Source organism: Lampetra fluviatilis, unplaced genomic scaffold (genome assembly GCF_964198595.1).
Source record: "Lampetra fluviatilis unplaced genomic scaffold, kcLamFluv1.1 SCAFFOLD_285, whole genome shotgun sequence".
Taxonomy (NCBI): Eukaryota; Metazoa; Chordata; class Hyperoartia; order Petromyzontiformes; family Petromyzontidae; genus Lampetra; species Lampetra fluviatilis.
The window spans coordinates 17,501-37,784 of NW_027620979.1; the positions used below are offsets into that span (position 1 = coordinate 17,501).

General features: G+C 56.6%; 1 protein-coding gene across 1 annotated transcript in view; it reads right to left on the reverse strand.

Annotated features, from left to right (window-relative positions):
* Positions 1–484: 484 nt before the first annotated feature.
* Positions 485–20,284, reverse strand: part of UFD1 (ubiquitin recognition factor in ER associated degradation 1) — a 44,998-nt gene continuing 25,198 nt past the window's right edge. Inside the window, exons 6-12 of the mRNA XM_078885062.1 lie at positions 20,104–20,176; positions 15,809–15,877; positions 12,315–12,380; positions 8,457–8,507; positions 4,678–4,766; positions 3,461–3,539; positions 485–678 (exon numbers count right to left, since the gene is read on the reverse strand). Coding sequence (XP_078741188.1) covers positions 598–678; positions 3,461–3,539; positions 4,678–4,766; positions 8,457–8,507; positions 12,315–12,380; positions 15,809–15,877; positions 20,104–20,176 — 508 coding nt within the window. The 3' untranslated portion in view covers positions 485–597. The remainder of the gene's footprint in view (positions 679–3,460; positions 3,540–4,677; positions 4,767–8,456; positions 8,508–12,314; positions 12,381–15,808; positions 15,878–20,103; positions 20,177–20,284) is intronic.

Consider the following 20,284-nt stretch of genomic DNA (forward strand, 5'->3'; position numbering starts at 1 on the left):
GTGGGTGAGTGAGTGGGTGAGTGAGTGGGTGGGTGAGTGAGTGAGTGAGTGGGTGAGTGGGTGAGTGAGTGGGTGAGTGAGTGGGTGGGTGGGTGAGTGAGTGAGTGGGTGGGTGGGTGAGTGGGTGAGTGAGTGGGTGGGTGGGTGAGTGAGTGGGTGGGTGGGTGGGTGAGTGGGTGAGTGGGTGGGTGGGTGGGTGAGTGAGTGGGTGGGTGAGTGAGTGAGTGGGTGGGTGGGTGAGTGGGTGAGTGGGTGGGTGGGTGGGTGGGTGAGTGAGTGAGTGGGTGAGTGGGTGGGTGAGTGAGTGGGTGGGTGAGTGGGTGAGTGGGTGAGTGGGTGGGTGAGTGAGTGGGTGAGTGGGTGAGTGGGTGGGTGAGTGGGTGAGTGGGTGAGTGAGTGGATGAGTGGGTGAGTGGGTGGGTGGGTGGGTGAGTGGGTGAGTGGGTGGGTGGGTGGGTGAGTGGGTGGGTGAGTGAGTGGGTGAGTGGGTGGGTGAGTGGGTGGGTGAGTGGGTGAGTGGGTGGGTGAGTGAGTGGGTGAGTGGGTGGGTGAGTGAGTGAGTGGGTGAGTGGGTGAGTGGGTGGGTGAGTGGCAACTTCAGGGTTTGCGGCCTCCTTTCTTGCGTAAAGCCTGCCCCTCGCCTGAGAATGCCGTGAATCCTGAAGTGGAATTTGCAGCCTGCAAGAACACATCATCATCAGCATCATCATCAGCAACATCATCATCAGCAGCATCAACATCATCAACATCATCATCATCAGCAGCAGCATCATCATCAACATCATCAGCATCATCATCATCAACATCATCATCAGCAGCATCATCAGCAGCAGCAGCAGCAGCAGCAGCATCATCATCATCAGCAGCATCATCATCAGCAGCATCATCAGCAGCAGCAGCAGCAGCAGCATCATCATCATCAGCAGCATCATCATCAGCAGCATCATCAGCAGCATCATCATCAGCAGCATCATCATCATCATCAGCAGCAGCAGCATCATCAACATCAACATCATCATCATCATCAGCAGCATCATCAGCAGCATCATCATCATCATCAGCATCAACATCATCATCATCAGCATCATCATCATCATCAGCAGTAGCATCATCATCATCAGCATCAACATCATCATCATCATCATCAGCAGCAGCAGCATCATCAACATCAACATCATCATCATCATCAGCAGCATCATCAGCAGCATCATCATCATCATCAGCATCAACATCATCATCATCATCATCAACATCATCATCAGCAGTAGCATCATCATCATCATCATCAACATCATCATCATCAGCAGCATCATCAGCAGCAGCAGCATCATCAGCAGCAGCATCATCATCATCAGCATCAACATCATCATCATCAGCATCATCATCATCAGCATCATCATCATCATCAGCATCATCATCATCATCAGCATCAACATCATCATCAGCAGTAGCATCATCATCATCATCATCAACATCATCATCAGCAGTAGCATCATCATCATCATCAACATCATCATCAGCAGCATCATCAGCATCATCATCATCAACATCATCATCAGCAGTAGCATCAACATCATCATCAGCAGCAGCAGCATCATCATCATCATCATCATCAGCAGCAGCAGCATCATCATCAGCAGCAGCAGCAGCAGCAGCAGCATCATCATCATCATCAGCAGCAGCATCATCATCATCATCAGCAACATCATCATCAGCAGTAGCATCATCATCAGCAGCAGCAGCATCATCATCATCATCAGCAACATCATCATCAGCAGTAGCATCATCATCAGCAGCAGCATCATCAGCAGCATCATCATCAGCAGCATCATCATCAGCAGTAGCATCATCATCATCAGCAGCATCATCAGCAGCAACATCATCAGCAGCAGCATCATCATCAGCAGCATCAGCATCATCAGCAGCATCATCATCATCAGCAGCAGCAGCAGCAGCAGCAGCAGCAGCATCATCATCAGCAGCAGCAGCAGCAGCAGCAGCATCATCAGCAGCATCATCATCAGCAGCAGCATCATCAGCAGCATCATCATCATCAGCAGCATCATCATCATCAGCAGCATCATCAGCATCAGCAGCAGCATCATCATCAGCAGCATCATCATCATCAGCAGCATCATCAACATCATCATCAGCATCATCAGCATCAGCAGCAGCATCATCATCAGCAGCATCATCATCATCAGCAGCATCATCAGCATCAGCAGCAGCATCATCATCAGCAGCATCATCATCATCATCAGCATCATCATCATCAACATCATCATCATCATCAGCAGCATCATCAGCATCATCATCAGCATCATCATCAGCAGCATCATCAGCAGCATCATCAGCATCAGCAGCAGCATCATCATCATCAGCATCATCATCAACATCATCATCAGCATCATCATCATCAACATCATCATCAGCATCATCATCATCAACACCACCACCATCACCATCAGCATCATCATCATCACCACCACCATCATCATCAGCAGCAGCAGCATCAGCAATAGGTGGAGACATGGGGTGTCTGTGTGTGTGTAGAGACACGTGGTGTGTGTCTGTGTGTGTGTGTGTGTGTCTGTGTGTGTGTGTGTCTGTATGTGTGTGTCTGTGTGTGTGAGTGTGTGTGTATGTGTATGTGTGTGTATGTGTGTGTATGTGTGTGTATGTTTTTGTGTGTATGTGTGTGTGTGTCTGTGTGTGTGTGTCTATGTGTGTGTCTGTGTGTGTGTGTGTATGTGTGTGTATGTGTGTGTATGTGTGTGTATGTTTTTGTGTGTATGTGTGTGTGTGTCTGTATGTGTGTGTCTATGTGTGTGTCTGTGTGTGTGTGTGTATGTGTGTGTATGTGTGTGTATGTGTGTGTATGTTTTTGTGTGTATGTGTGTGTGTGTCTGTGTGTGTGTGTGTGTCTGTGTGTGTGTCTGTGTGTGTCTGTGTGTGTGAGGGTGTGTGTGTGTTTGTGTGTGTGAGTGTGTGTGTCTGAGTGTGTGTCTGAGTGTCTGTGTGTGCCTGTGTGTGTGTGTCTGTGTGTGTCTGTGTGTGTGTCTGTGTCTGTGTGTCTGTGTGTGTGTCTGTGTGTGTGTCTGTGTGTGTCTGTGTCTGTGTGTGTGTGTGTCTGTGTGTGTGTGAGTGTGTGTGTGTGTGTCTGTGTGTGTGTGTGTCTGTGTGTGTGTCTGTGTGTGTGTGAGTGTGTGTGTGTGTCTGTGTGTGTCTGTGTGTGTGTCTGTGTCTGTGTGTCTGTGTGTGTGTCTGTGTGTGTGTGTCTGTGTGTGTCTGTGTCTGTGTGTGTGTGTGTCTGTGTGTGTCTGTGTGTGTGTGTGTCTGTGTGTGTGTGTGTGTCTGTGTGTGTGTGTGTCTGTGTGTGTGTGAGTGTGTGTGTGTGTCTGTGTGTGTGTGTGTCTGTGTGTGTGTGTGTGTGTCTGTGTGTGTGTGTGTGTGAGCTCACGTCAGCGCTGGGTGGGGGGGGTCTGGCTGTGCGTATGAAGCTGATGGTGCCCTTCCTGTAGCTGTAGTTGGGGACACCCCTGGGGGGGTGGGACAAGGGGAGGGGGGGGGGGTGGGACAAGGGGAGGGGGGTGGGACAAAGGGGGTGGGACACAGAGACATTGGAGCTCACCCCCACTTTGCTGGAGGCTACCTGGGGTAGCTTTGTCTGTGTGTGGTGTGTGTAGTACATAGACACTGCTGCTACTACCAACAGCACTTGTCCCTGCGGCCCTGCTGGAGGCTACCTGGGGGAGCTTTGTCTGTGTGTGGTGTGTGTAGTACATAGACACTGCTGCTACTAGCAGCACTTGCCCCTACAGCCCTGCTAGAGGCTACCTGGGGCAGCTTTGTCTGTGTGCGGTGTGTGTAGTACATAGACACTGCTGCTACTACCAACAGCACTTGTCCCTGCGGCCCTGCTGGAGGCTACCTGGGGGAGCTTTGTCTGTGTGTGGTGTGTGTAGTACATAGACACTGCTGACAGCACTTGCCCCTACGGCCCTGCTGGAGGCTACCTGGGGCAGCTTTGTCTGTGTGCGGTGTGTGTAGTACATAGACACTGCTGCTACTACCAACAGCACTTGTCCCTGCGGCCCTGCTGGAGGCTACCTGGGGGAGCTTTGTCTGTGTGTGGTGTGTGTAGTACATAGACACTGCTGACAGCACTTGCCCCTGCGGCCCTGCTGGAGGCTACCTGGGGTAGCTTTGTCTGTGTGCGGTGTGTGTAGTACATAGACACTGCTGCTACTACCAACAGCACTTGTCCCTGCGGCCCTGCTAGAGGCTACCTGGGGGAGCTTTGTCTGTGTGTGGTGTGTGTAGTACATAGACACTGCTGATGCTACTAACAGCACTTGCCCCTACAGCCCTGCTGGAGGCTACCTGGGGGAGCTTTATCTGTGTGTGGTGTGTGTAGTACATAGACACTGCTGACAGCACTTGCCCCTACGGCCCTGCTGGAGGCTACCTGGTGGAGCTTTGTCTGTGTGTGGTGTGTGTAGTACATAGACACTGCTGCTACTAACAGCACTTGCCCCTACAGCCCTGCTGGAGGCTACCTGGGGTAGCTTTGTCTGTGTGTGGTGTGTGTAGTACATAGACACTGCTGCTACTAGCAGCACTTGCCCCTACAGCCCTGCTGGAGGCTACCTGGGGGAGCTTTGTCTGTGTGCGCACCTCTTGAGGTCTGTGGCTCTCAGAGGCACCGGGGCGGCTTCTGTGCCCTTCATCTTGCCGTCCAGGCGATTGCCGGAGCCCGTGAAGGCCTGAGGCCCACACACGCAGTGACACACACACAGTGACACACACACACACACACAGTGACACACACACACACACAGTGACACACACACACACAGTGACACACACACAGTGACACACACACAGTGACACACACACACACACAGTGACACACACACAGTGACACACACACAGTGACACACACACACACACGCAGTGACACACACACACAGTGACACACACACACACAGTGACACACACAGTGACACACACACACACACACAGTGACACACACACACACAGTGACACACACACACACAGTGACACACACACACACAGTGACACACACAGTGACACACACACACACAGTGACACACACAGTGACACACACACACACACACAGTGACACACACACACACAGTGACACACACAGTGACACACACACACACACACAGTGACACACACACACACAGTGACACACACAGTGACACACACACACACACACAGTGACACACACACACACAGTGACACACACAGTGACACACACACACACAGTGACACACACACACACAGTGACACACACACACACAGTGACACACACAGTGACACACACACACACACACAGTGACACACACACACACAGTGACACACACAGTGACACACACACACACACACAGTGACACACACACACACACAGTGACACACACACAGTGACACACACACACACACAGTGACACACACACACAGTGACACACACACACAGTGACACACACACACAGTGACACACACACACAGTGACACACACACAGTGACACACACACACACAGTGACACACACACACACAGTGACACACACACACACACAGTGACACACACACACATACAGTGACACACACACACACAGTGACACACACACACAGTGAAACACACACAGTGACACACACACACATACACACAGTGACACACACACACATACACACAGTGACAAACACACACACGCAGTGACACACACACACAGTGACACACACACACACACACAGTGACACACATACACACAGTGACACACACACACATACACACACACACACATACACACACACACACACAGTGACACACACACACACAGTGACACACACATACACATACACAGATACACACACATACACACACAGTGACATACACACACACATACACACACACACACACACAGTGACATACACACACACATACACACACACACAGTGACACACACACACACACAGTGACACACACACACATACACAGTGACACACACACACATACACAGTGACACACACACAGTGACAGACACACACACAGTGACACACACACAGTGACACACAGTGACACACACACACAGACACACACACAGACACACACACAGTGACACACAGTGACACACACACACAGACAGACACACACACACACACAGTGACACACACACACAGTGACACACACACACAGACACACACAGTGACACACACACACACAGTCACACACACACAGACACACACACAGTGACACACACACACAGTGACACAGTGACACACACACACAGTGACACACACAGACACACACAGTGACACACACACACACACAGTGACACACACAGTGACAGACACACACACAGTGACACACACACACAGACACACACAGTGACACACACACACACAGTGACACACACACACACAGTGACACACACAGGTAGAGGTCTCCCAGGTAGCCTACAGCAGGGCTGTGTGTCACTGTGTGTGTGTACTGTGTGTCACTGTGTGTGTGTGTCACTGTGTGTATGTCACCGTGTGTATGTCACTGTGTGTCACTGTGTGTGTCACTGTGTGTGTGTCACTGTGTGTGTCACTGTGTGTATGTCACTGTGTGTGTCACTGTGTGTGTCACTGTGTGTATGTCACTGTGTGTGTGTCACTGTGTGTGTCACTGTGTGTATGTCACTGTGTGTGTCACTGTGTGTGTCACTGTGTGTATGTCACTGTGTGTGTCACTGTGTGTGTCACTGTGTGTATGTCACTGTGTGTGTCACTGTGTGTGTCACTGTGTGTGTGTCACTGTGTGTGTGTCACTGTGTGTGTGTCACTGTGTGTGTCACTGTGTGTGTCACTGTGTGTGTGTGTCACTGTGTGTGTCACTGTGTGTGTGTCACTGTGTGTGTATCACTGTGTGTGTGTATCTGTGTGTGTGTCACTGTGTGTGTGTCACTGTGTGTGTGTCACTGTGTGTGTGTCACTGTGTGTGTCACTGTGTGTGTCACTGTGTGTGTGTGTCACTGTGTGTGTGTCACTGTGTGTGTGTCACTGTGTGTGTATCACTGTGTGTGTGTATCTGTGTGTGTGTGTCACTGTGTGTGTGTGTGCGTGTCACTGTTTGTGTGTGTCACTGTGTGTCTGTGTGTGTGTCTGTGTGTCACTGTGTGTGTGTCACTGTGTGTGTGTCACTGTGTGTCTGTGTCTGTGTGTGTGTCACTGTGTGTGTGTGTCACTGTGTGTGTCACTGTGTGTGTGTGTCACTGTGTGTGTGTGTCACTGTGTGTGTGTCACTGTGTGTGTGTGTGTGTCACTGTGTGTGTGTGTGTCACTGTGTGTGTGTGTCACTGTGTGTGTGTGTCACTGTGTGTGTGTGTCACTGTGTGTGTGTGTGTCACTGTGTGTGTGTGTGTCACTGTGTGTGTGTGTGTCACTGTGTGTGTGTGTCACTGTGTGTGTGTGTCACTGTGTGTGTGTCACTGTGTGTGTGTGTCACTGTGTGTGTGTGTCACTGTGTGTGTGTGTGTGTCACTGTGTGTGTGTGTCACTGTGTGTGTGTGTGTCACTGTGTGTGTGTGTGTCACTGTGTGTGTGTGTCACTGTGTGTGTGTGTCACTGTGTGTGTGTCACTGTGTGTGTCACTGTGTGTGTGTCACTGTGTGTGTGTGTCACTGTGTGTGTGTGTCACTGTGTGTGTGTGTGTCACTGTGTGTGTGTGTCACTGTGTGTGTGTGTGTCACTGTGTGTGTGTGTCACTGTGTGTGTGTGTGTCACTGTGTGTGTGTGTGTCACTGTGTGTGTGTGTCACTGTGTGTGTGTGTCACTGTGTGTGTGTCACTGTGTGTGTGTGTCACTGTGTGTGTGTGTCACTGTGTGTGTGTGTGTGTCACTGTGTGTGTGTGTCACTGTGTGTGTGTGTGTCACTGTGTGTGTGTGTGTCACTGTGTGTGTGTGTCACTGTGTGTGTGTGTCACTGTGTGTGTGTGTCACTGTGTGTGTGTCACTGTGTGTGTCACTGTGTGTGTGTCACTGTGTGTGTGTGTCACTGTGTGTGTGTGTCACTGTGTGTGTGTGTGTCACTGTGTGTGTGTGTCACTGTGTGTGTGTGTGTCACTGTGTGTGTGTGTCACTGTGTGTGTGTGTCACTGTGTGTGTGTGTGTCACTGTGTGTGTGTGTCACTGTGTGTGTGTCACTGTGTGTCTGTGTCTGTGTGTGTGTCACTGTGTGTGTGTCACTGTGTGTGTGTCACTGTGTGTGTGTCACTGTGTGTGTGTCACTGTGTGTGTGTGTGTCACTGTGTGTGTGTGTCACTGTGTGTGTGTGTCACTGTGTGTGTGTCACTGTGTGTCTGTGTCTGTGTGTGTGTCACTGTGTGTGTGTGTGTCACTGTGTGTGTGTCACTGTGTGTGTGTCACTGTGTCTGTGTGTGTCTCTTACCCGGAATCCAAGATCTGGTGCAATAAATTCTGGAGCATCCGTCTCCAATTCCTGTCAAGATCATCACCAACATCACCAACATCAACATCACCATCACCAACATCACCATCACCACCATCACCAACATCACCAACATCACCAACATCACCACCATCACCACCATCACCACCACCACCATCACCAACATCATCACCATCACCAACATCACCAACATCACCACCATCACCAACATCACCAACATCACCACCATCACCACCACCACCATCACCAACATCATCACCATCACCAACATCAACATCACCAACATCATCATCACCACCATCATCACCACCACCAACATCAACATCACCAACGTCACCATCATCACCAACATCACCACCACCACCAACATCACCACCACCACCAACATTACCAACATCACCATCACCATCATCACCAACATCACCATCACCACCAACACCACCACCACCAACATTACCAACATCACCATCACCACCATCACCATCATCACCAACATCACCAACATCACCAACATCACCATCACCACCATCACCATCACCAACATCACCAACATCACCATCACCACCATCACCAGATCTGGACAAATTCCCATCGGTGAGCTCCTCCGGCAGGCAAGGCTGCGTTGGCTGGGTCATGTAGCCCGCATGCCCAGCCACCGCATGCCTCAACAGCTTTTGTTCGGCCGGATCGAGGGGGCTAAACGGGCGCGGCACGGGCTAGAGAAGAGATGGAGTGATGTGGTACAGGAGGACGTGGAGCTGAGTGGACTTGCCGATGACTGGTACCAGCGGTGTCAAGATCGGCCTCAGTGGAGGAGGCTCGTGAAGGACGCTACTGGGCAGTTGGAGGCAGTCGCCCTCCAACAACAACGGAGGGCGGAGGAGCGACGCTCACAACAACGAGCGGAGCGCCGGGTGGCTAAAGCACAGCAAGTTGGCACAGTAGGGGGCACAGGTGGTGCATCAGCCACTCGTCTCGGTCATCTCGGTCAGTCGACCCGTGGCACCTGCTGGGTCTGCCCCGTGACCTCCTGCCAGCGGGCGTTCGACACTTCACGTGGCCTCAGGGTGCACATGGCCTGGCACAGGCGTCGTGGTGACGTCACCACCACTTAGTGGCGAATGGCGGTTGTTGTTGTTGTGTGTGTGAGTGGGTGGGTGGGTGAGTGGCTGGGTGGGTGAGTGAGTGAGTGGGTGGGTGAGTGGCTGGGTGGGTGAGTGGGTGGGTGGGTGAGTGAGTGGGTGGGTGGGTGAGTGGCTGGGTGTGTGAGTGGGTGGGTGAGTGAGTGTCTGGGTGGGTGTGTGAGTGGGTGGGTGGGTGAGTGGGTGGGTGGGTGGGTGGGTGAGTGGGTGGGTGGGTGGGTGAGTGGCTGGGTGGGTGAGTGGGTGGGTGAGTGAGTGGGTGGGTGTGTGAGTGGGTGGGTGGGTGAGTGGCTGGGTGGGTGAGTGGGTGGGTGAGTGAGTGGGTGGGTGTGTGAGTGGGTGGGTGTGTGAGTGGGTGGGTGGGTGGGTGAGTGGCTGGGTGGGTGAGTGGGTGGGTGAGTGAGTGGGTGGGTGTGTGAGTGGGTGGGTGTGTGAGTGGGTGGGTGGGTGAGTGGGTGGGTGGGTGAGTGGCTGGGTGGGTGAGTGGGTGGCTGGGTGAGTGGGTGATTGAGTGGGTGAGTGAGTGAGGGAGTGACCTCCTGCCAGCGGGCGTTCGACACTTCACGTGGTAGCCTCAAGGTGCACCTAGCCTGGCACAAGCGTCGTGGTGACGTCACCGCCACTTAGTGGCGAATGGCGGTTGTTGTTGTTGTGTGTGTGAGTGGGTGGGTGGGTGAGTGGCTGGGTGTGTGAGTGGGTGGGTGAGTGAGTGTCTGGGTGGGTGTGTGAGTGGGTGGGTGTGTGAGTGGGTGGGTGGGTGAGTGGGTGGGTGGGTGGGTGGGTGAGTGGGTGGGTGGGTGGGTGAGTGGCTGGGTGGGTGAGTGGGTGGGTGAGTGAGTGGGTGGGTGTGTGTGTGAGTGGGTGGGTGGGTGAGTGGCTGGGTGGGTGAGTGGGTGGGTGAGTGAGTGAGTGGGTGGGTGTGTGAGTGGGTGGGTGTGTGAGTGGGTGGGTGGGTGGGTGAGTGGCTGGGTGGGTGAGTGGGTGGGTGAGTGAGTGGGTGGGTGTGTGAGTGGGTGGGTGTGTGAGTGGGTGGGTGTGTGAGTGGGTGGGTGTGTGAGTGGGTGGGTGGGTGAGTGAGTGGCTGGGTGGGTGAGTGAGTGGGTGGGTGAGTGAGTGAGTGAGTGGGTGGGTGAGTGAGTGGGTGGGTGGGTGAGTGAGTGGGTGGGTGTGTGAGTGGGTGGGTGGGTGGGTGAGTGGCTGGGTGGGTGAGTGAGTGGGTGGGTGGGTGAGTGGGTGATTGAGTGGGTGGGTGAGTGGGTGGGTGAGTGGGTGGGTGAGTGGGTGGGTGGGTGGGTGAGTGGGTGATTGAGTGGGTGGGTGAGTGGGTGGGTGAGTGGGTGGGTGAGTGAGTGGCTGGGTGGGTGAGTGAGTGGGTGATTGAGTCGGTGATTGAGTGGGTGAGTGAGTGAGGGAGTGACCTCCTGCCAGCGGGCGTTCGACACTTCACGTGGCAGCCTCAAGGTGCACCTGGCCTGGCACAAGCGTCGTGGTGACGTCACCGCCACTTAGTGGCGAATGGCGGTTGTTGTTGTTGTGTGTGTGAGAGGGTGGGTGGGTGAGTGGCTGGGTGTGTGAGTGGGTGGGTGAGTGAGTGTCTGGGTGGGTGTGTGAGTGGGTGGGTGGGTGAGTGAGTGGCTGGGTGGGTGGGTGGGTGAGTGGCTGGGTGGGTGAGTGGGTGGGTGAGTGAGTGGGTGGGTGTGTGAGTGGGTGGGTGGGTGAGTGGCTGGGTGGGTGAGTGGGTGGGTGAGTGAGTGGGTGGGTGTGTGAGTGGGTGGGTGTGTGAGTGGGTGGGTGGGTGAGTGGCTGGGTGGGTGAGTGGGTGGGTGAGTGGGTGGGTGTGTGAGTGGGTGGGTGGGTGAGTGGCTGGGTGGGTGAGTGGGTGGGTGAGTGAGTGGGTGGGTGTGTGAGTGGGTGGGTGTGTGAGTGGGTGGGTGTGTGAGTGGGTGGGTGTGTGAGTGGGTGGGTGAGTGAGTGGCTGGGTGGGTGAGTGAGTGGGTGAGTGAGTGGCTGGGTGGGTGAGTGAGTGGGTGAGTGAGTGAGTGGGTGGGTGAGTGAGTGGGTGGGTGTGTGAGTGGGTGGGTGGGTGGGTGAGTGGCTGGGTGGGTGAGTGGGTGATTGAGTGGGTGGGTGAGTGGGTGGGTGAGTGGGTGGGTGAGTGAGTGGCTGGGTGGGTGAGTGAGTGAGTGGGTGGGTGAGTGAGTGAGTGAGTGAGTGGGTGGGTGAGTGAGTGGGTGGGTGTGTGAGTGGGTGGGTGGGTGGGTGAGTGGCTGGGTGGGTGAGTGGGTGATTGAGTGGGTGGGTGAGTGGGTGGGTGAGTGGGTGGGTGAGTGAGTGGCTGGGTGGGTGAGTGAGTGGGTGGGTGAGTGAGTGAGTGGGTGGGTGAGTGAGTGGGTGGGTGTGTGAGTGGGTGAGTGGGTGGGTGAGTGGGTGGGTGAGTGAGTGGCTGGGTGGGTGAGTGGGTGAGTGGGTGGGTGAGTGGGTGGGTGATTGAGTCGGTGATTGAGTGGGTGAGTGAGTGAGGGAGTGACCTCCTGCCAGCGGGCGTTCGACACTTCACGTGGCAGCCTCAAGGTGCACCTGGCCTGGCACAAGCGTCGTGGTGACGTCACCGCCACTTAGTGGCGAATGGCGGTTGTTGTTGTTGTTGATGTTGTTGTTGTTGTTGATGTTGTTGTAGTTGTTGTGTGAGTCTCACCTCCGTAATCTCCTGTCTTGGCACTCTCTCTGGCTCCTTGTATCCCAGCGGGGCGTCAAAGTCAACCTGCAGGGTCCACGGGTGGGGGTCACGACGGCCGGGTGGGTGGGTGGGTGGGTGGCCGTGTGGGTGGGTGGGTGGGTGGGGTTCACCGTGGCGTGTGGGTGGCTGGGTGGGTGGGTGGGGGTCACGATGGCCGTGTGGGTGGGTGGGTGGAGGTCACGGTGGCCGTGTGGGTGGGTGGGTGGAGGTCACGGTGGCCGTGTGGGTGGGTGGGTGGGGGTCACAATGGCCGTGTGGGTGGGTGGGGGTCACGGTGGCCGTGTGGGTGGGTGGGTGGAGGTCACGGTGGCCGTGTGGGTGGGTGGGTGGAGGTCACGGTGGCCGTGTGGGTGGGTGGGTGGGGGTCACAATGGCCGTGTGGGTGGGTGGGTGGGGGTCACGGTGGCCGTGTGGGTGGCTGGGTGGGGTTCACCGTGGCGTGTGGGTGGGTGGGTGGGTGGGGTTCACGATGGCCATGTGGGTGGGTGGGTGGGGTTCACGGTGTCCGTGTGGGTGGGTGGGTGGGGTTCACCGTGGCGTGTGGGTGGCTGGGTGGGGTTCACCGTGGCGTGTGGGTGGGTGGGTGGGTGGGGTTCACGATGGCCATGTGGGTGGGTGGGTGGGGTTCACGGTGTCCGTGTGGGTGGGTGGGTGGGGTTCACGGTGGCCATGTGGGTGGGTGGGTGGGGTTCACGGTGGCCGTGTGGGTGGGTGGGTGGGGTTCACGGTGGCCGTGTGGGTGGGTGGGTGGGGTTCACGGTGGCCGTGTGGGTGGGTGGGTGGGGGTCACGATGGCCGTGTGGGTGGGTGGGTGGGGGTCACGATGGCCGTGTGGGTGGGTGGGTGGAGGTCACGGTGGCCGTGTGGGTGGGTGGGTGGGGGTCACGATGGCCGTGTGGGTGGGTGGGTGGAGGTCACGACGGCCGTGTGGGTGGGTGGGTGGAGGTCACGGTGGCCGTGTGGGTGGGTGGGGTTCACCGTGGCGTGGCGTGTGGGTGGGTGGGTGGGTGGGGGTCACGATGGCCGTGTGGGTGGGTGGGTGGGGTTCACGATGGCCGTGTGGGTGGGTGGGTGGGGTTCACGGTGTCCGTGTGGGTGGGTGGGGTTCACGATGGCCGTGTGGGTGGGTGGGTGGAGGTCACGGTGTCCGTGTGGGTGGGTGGGTGGGGTTCACGGTGTCCGTGTGGGTGGGTGGGGGTCACGACGGCCGTGTGGGTGGGTGGGTGTCACTGTGTGTGTGTGTGGCTGTGTGTGTGTGTGTCTGTGTGTGTGTGTGTCTGTGTGTGTGTGTATCTGTGTGTGTGTGTGTGTCTGTGTGTGTGTGTCACTGTGTGTGTGTGTGTCACTGTGTGTGTCACTGTGTGTCTGTGTGTGTGTCACTGTGTGTGTGTGTGTGTCTGTGTGTGTGAGTGTCTGTGTGTGTGTCTGTGTGTGTGTGTCACTGTGTGTCACTGTGTGTGTCACTGTGTGTGTCACTGTGTGTCTGTGTGTGTGTCTCTCTGTGTGTGTGTCACTGTGTGTGTCTGTGTGTGTCTGTGTGTGTCACTGTGTCTGTGTGTGTGTGTGTCACTGTGTGTGTCACTATGTGTCTGTGTGTGTGTCTCTGTGTGTGTGTCACTGTGTGTGTCACTGTGTGTGTGTGTCACTGTGTCTGTGTGTGTGTCACTGTGTGTGTGTCACTGTGTCTGTGTGTGTGTCACTGTGTGTCTGTGTGTGTGTGTCTGTGTGTGTGTGTCTGTGTGTGTGTGTCTGTGTGTGTGTCACTGTGTGTGTGTGTCACTGTGTGTCACTGTGTGTGTGTCACTGTGTGTGTGTCACTGTGTGTATGTGTCTGTGTGTGTGTCACTGTGTGTGTCACTGTGTGTCTGTGTGTGTGTCTGTGTGTGTGTCACTGTGTGTCTGTGTGTGTGTGTCACTGTGTGTCTCACTGTGTCTCTGTGTGTGTCACTGTGTGTGTGTCACTGTGTGTGTCTGTGTGTGTGTGTCTGTGTGTGTGTCTCTGTGTGTGTGTCACTGTGTGTGTCTGTGTGTGTCACTGTGTGTGTGTGTGTGTGTCTGTGTGTGTCACTGTGTGTGTGTCACTGTGTGTGTGTCACTGTGTGTGTGTCTCTGTGTGTGTGTCACTGTGTGTGTGTCACTGTGTGTGTGTCTCTGTGTGTGTGTCTCTGTGTGTGTGTCACTGTGTGTGTGTGTGTGTCACTGTGTGTGTGTGTGTCTGTGTGTGTCACTGTGTGTGTGTCACTGTGTGTGTGTCTCTGTGTGTGTGTCACTGTGTGTGTGTCACTGTGTGTGTGTGTCACTGTGTGTGTGTGTGTGTTTCTGTGTGTGTGTCACTGTGTGTGTCTGTTTGTGTGTACTGTGTGTGTGTCACTGTGTGTGTGTCACTGTGTGTGTGTCTGTGTGTGTGTCACTGTGTGTGTGTCTGTGTGTGTGTCACTGTGTGTGTGTCTCTGTGTGTCACTGTGTGTGTCACTGTGTGTGTCACTGTGTGTGTGTCACTGTGTGTGTGTGTCACTGTGTGTGTGTCACTGTGTGTGTGTCACTGTGTGTGTGTCACTGTGTGTGTCACTGTGTGTGTGTGTCACTGTGTGTGTGTGTCACTGTGTGTGTGTGTGTGTCACTGTGTGTGTGTCACTGTGTGTGTGTCTCTGTGTGTGTGTCACTGTGTGTCACTGTGTGTGTCTGTGTGTGTGTCTCTGTGTGTGTGTCACTGTGTGTGTGTGTCACTGTGTGTGTGTCACTGTGTGTGTGTCTCTGTGTGTGTGTCTCTGTGTGTGTGTCACTGTGTGTGTGTGTGTGTGTCACTGTGTGTGTGTGTGTCTGTGTGTGTCACTGTGTGTGTGTCACTGTGTGTGTGTCTCTGTGTGTGTGTCACTGTGTGTGTGTCACTGTGTGTGTGTGTGTCACTGTGAGTGTCTGTGTGTGTGTTTCTGTGTGTGTGTCTCTGTGTGTGTGTCACTGTGTGTGTCTGTTTGTGTGTACTGTGTGTGTGTCACTGTGTGTGTGTCACTGTGTGTGTGTCTGTGTGTGTGTCACTGTGTGTGTGTCTGTGTGTGTGTCACTGTGTGTGTGTCTCTGTGTGTCACTGTGTGTGTCACTGTGTGTGTGTCTGTGTGTGTGTGTCACTGTGTGTGTGTGTCTGTGTGTGTGTCACTGTGTGTGTGTCACTGTGTGTGTGTGTCACTGTGTGTGTGTCACTGTGTGTGTGTCACTGTGTGTGTGTCACTGTGTGTGTCACTGTGTGTGTGTGTCACTGTGTGTGTGTGTCACTGTGTGTGTGTGTGTGTCACTGTGTGTGTGTCTCTGTGTGTGTGTCACTGTGTGTCACTGTGTGTGTCTGTGTGTGTGTCTCTGTGTGTGTGTCACTGTGTGTGTGTGTCACTGTGTGTGTCACTGTGTGTGTCACTGTGTGTGTGTCACTGTGTGTGTGTGTCACTGTGTGTGTGTCTCACGTTCATGTCACACTCGATGATGGAGACTGCTTTGTCTGGCTTTGTCTCCATCACACACAGCTCATACACCTGGGGGGGGGGGGCGGGTCACGGGGGGGTCACGGGGGGGTCACGGGGGGGTCACGGGGGGGGAGGGGTCACAGGGGGGGGGGAGAGACACGGGGGGGTCACCGGGGGGTCACAGAGGGGTCACGGGTGAGCGTGGCCTGGCTCACCGCCTGACTCACCGCCTGACTCACCCTCTGACTCACCCTCTGACTCACCCTCTGACTCACCGCCTGACTCACCGCCTGACTCACCGCCTGACTCACCGCCTGACTCACCCTCTGACTCACCGCCTGACTCACCCTCTGACTCACCCTCTGACTCACCGCCTGACTCACCCTCTGACTCACCGCCTGACTCACCCTCTGACTCACCGCCTGACTCACCCTCCGACTCACCCTCCGACTCACCCTCTGACTCACCCTCCGACTCACCCTCCGACTCACCGCCTGACTCACCCTCTGACTCACCCTCTGACTCACCCTCTGACTCACCCTCTGACTCACCCTCCGACTCACCCTCCGACTCACCCTCCGACTCACCCTCCGACTCACCCTCTGACTCACCCTCTGACTCACCGCCTGACTCACCCTCTGACTCACCCTCTGACTCACCGCCTGACTCACCCTCTGACTCACCGCCTGACTCACCCTCTGACTCACCGCCTGACTCACCCTCCGACTCACCCTCCGACTCACCGCCTGACTCACCCTCTGACTCACCCTCCGACTCACCCTCCGACTCACCCTCCGACTCACCCTCCGACTCACCCTCCGACTCACCCTCCGACTCACCCTCCGACTCACCGCCTGACTCACCCTCTGACTCACCCTCTGACTCACCCTCTGACTCACCCTCCGACTCACCCTCCGACTCACCCTCCGACTCACCCTCCGACTCACCGCCTGACTCACCGCCTGACTCACCGCCTGACTCACCCTCCGACTCACCCTCCGACTCACCGCCTGACTCACCCTCTGACTCACCCTCCGACTCACCCTCCGACTCACCCTCCGACTCACCCTCCGACTCACCCTCTGACTCACCCTCTGACTCACCCTCTGACTCACCCTCCGACTCACCCTCCGACTCACCCTCCGACTCACCCTCCGACTCACCCTCCGACTCACCGCCTGACTCACCCTCCGACTCACCCTCCGACTCACCCTCCGACTCACCCTCCGACTCACCCTCCGACTCACCCTCCGACTCACCCTCTGACTCACCCTCTGACTCACCCTCTGACTCACCCTCTGACTCACCCTCCGACTCACCCTCCGACTCACCCTCCGACTCACCGCCTGACTCACCCTCTGACTCACCCTCTGACTCACCCTCCGACTCACCCTCCGACTCACCCTCCGACTCACCCTCCGACTCACCGCCTGGCTCACCGCCTGACTCACCGCCTGACTCACCCTCGGACTCACCGCCTGACTCACCGCCTGACTCACCCTCTGACTCACCGCCTGACTCACCCTCTGACTCACCGCCTGACTCACCGCCTGACTCACCGCCTGACTCACCGCCTGACTCACCCTCTGACTCACCGCCTGACTCACCGCCTGACTCACCCTCTGACTCACCCTCTGACTCACCCTCCGACTCACCCTCCGACTCACCCTCCGACTCACCCTCCGACTCACCGCCTGACTCACCGCCTGACTCACCCTCTGACTCACCCTCCGACTCACCCTCCGACTCACCCTCTGACTCACCCTCTGACTCACCCTCTGACTCACCCTCTGACTCACCCTCTGACTCACCCTCCGACTCACCCTCCGACTCACCCTCCGACTCACCCTCCGACTCACCCTCTGACTCACCGCCTGACTCACCCTCTGACTCACCCTCTGACTCACCCTCTGACTCACCCTCTGACTCACCGCCTGACTCACCGCCTGACTCACCCTCTGACTCACCGCCTGACTCACCGCCTGACTCACCCTCTGACTCACCGCCTGACTCACCGCCTGACTCACCCTCTGACTCACCGCCTGACTCACCCTCTGACTCACCGCCTGACTCACCGCCTGACTCACCCTCTGACTCACCGCCTGACTCACCGCCTGACTCACCCTCTGACTCACCGCCTGACTCACCGCCTGACTCACCCTCTGACTCACCGCCTGACTCACCCTCTGACTCACCCTCTGACTCACCCTCTGACTCACCGCCTGACTCACCGCCTGACTCACCCTCTGACTCACCCTCTGACTCACCCTCTGACTCACCCTCTGACTCACCGCCTGACTCACCGCCTGACTCACCGCCTGACTCACCCTCTGACTCACCCTCTGACTCACCGCCAGACTCACCCTCTGACTCACCCTCCGACTCACCCTCCGACTCACCCTCCGACTCACCGCCTGACTCACCCTCTGACTCACCCTCTGACTCACCCTCCGACTCACCCTCCGACTCACCCTCCGACTCACCCTCCGACTCACCCTCTGACTCACCGCCTGGCTCACCGCCTGACTCACCGCCTGACTCACCCTCTGACTCACCGCCTGACTCACCGCCTGACTCACCCTCTGACTCACCGCCTGACTCACCGCCTGACTCACCCTCTGACTCACCGCCTGACTCACCCTCTGACTCACCGCCTGACTCACCGCCTGACTCACCCTCTGACTCACCGCCTGACTCACCGCCTGACTCACCGCCTGACTCACCCTCCGACTCACCCTCCGACTCACCCTCCGACTCACCCTCCGACTCACCCTCCGACTCACCCTCCGACTCACCCTCTGACTCACCCTCTGACTCACCCTCCGACTCACCCTCCGACTCACCCTCCGACTCACCCTCCGACTCACCCTCTGACTCACCCTCTGACTCACCGCCTGACTCACCCTCTGACTCACCCTCTGACTCACCCTCTGACTCACCCTCTGACTCACCCTCTGACTCACCGCCTGGCTCACCGCCTGACTCACCGCCTGACTCACCCTCTGACTCACCGCCTGACTCACCGCCTGACTCACCCTCTGACTCACCGCCTGACTCACCGCCTGACTCACCCTCTGACTCACCGCCTGACTCACCCTCTGACTCACCGCCTGACTCACCGCCTGACTCACCCTCTGACTCACCGCCTGACTCACCGCCTGACTCACCCTCTGACTCACCGCCTGACTCACCGCCTGACTCACCGCCTGACTCACCCTCTGACTCACCGCCTGACTCACCCTCTGACTCACCCTCTGACTCACCCTCTGACTCACCGCCTGACTCACCGCCTGACTCACCCTCTGACTCACCCTCTGACTCACCGCCTGACTCACCCTCTGACTCACCCTCTGACTCACCGCCTGACTCACCGCCTGACTCACCGCCTGACTCACCCTCTGACTCACCCTCTGACTCACCGCCAGACTCACCCTCTGACTCACCCTCTGACTCACCCTCTGACTCACCCTCTGACTCACCCTCTGACTCACCCTCTGACTCACCCTCTGACTCACCGCCTGGCTCACCGCCTGACTCACCGCCTGACTCACCGCCTGACTCACCCTCTGACTCACCGCCTGACTCACCGCCTCACTCACCCTCTGACTCACCGCCTGACTCACCGCCTGACTCACCCTCTGACTCACCGCCTGACTCACCGCCTGACTCACCCTCTGACTCACCGCCTGACTCACCCTCTGACTCACCCTCTGACTCACCCTCCGACTCACCCTCCGACTCACCCTCCGACTCGCCCTCCGACTCGCCCTCCGACTCGCCCTCCGACTCGCCCTCCGATTCGCCCTCCGACTCACCCTCTGACTCACCGCCTGACTCACCCTCCGACTCACCCTCCGACTCACCGCCTGACTCACCCTCCGACTCACCGCCTGACTCACCGCCTGACTCACCGCCTGACTCACCGCCTGACTCACCCTCTGACTCACCCTCTGACTCACCCTCTGACTCACCCTCTGACTCACCCTCTGACTCACCCTCCGACTCACCCTCCGACTCACCCTCCGACTCACCCTCTGACTCACCCTCCGACTCACCCTCCGACTCACCCTCTGACTCACCCTCTGACTCACCGCCTGACTCACCCTCCGACTCACCGCCTGACTCACCCTCCGACTCACCGCCTGACTCACCCTCCGACTCACCCTCCGACTCACCGCCTGACTCACCGCCTGTCTCACACTCTGACTCACCCTCTGACTCACCCTCTGACTCACCCTCTGACTCACCGCCTGACTCACCCTCTGACTCACCGCCTGACTCACCGCCTGACTCACCTTGTCGTTGTAGGTGATGGCGATGACGTCCGTGGTGGTGAGGCAGGCAAAGTTGCGTAGAGCGTTCTCTAGCCTGGTGCAGGGTCAAGGGTCACGTGGTGGGTGGGTGAGTGGGTGGGTGAGTGGGTGGGTGAGTGGGTGGGAGAGTGGGTGGGTGGGTGAGTGGGTGGGTGGGTGAGTG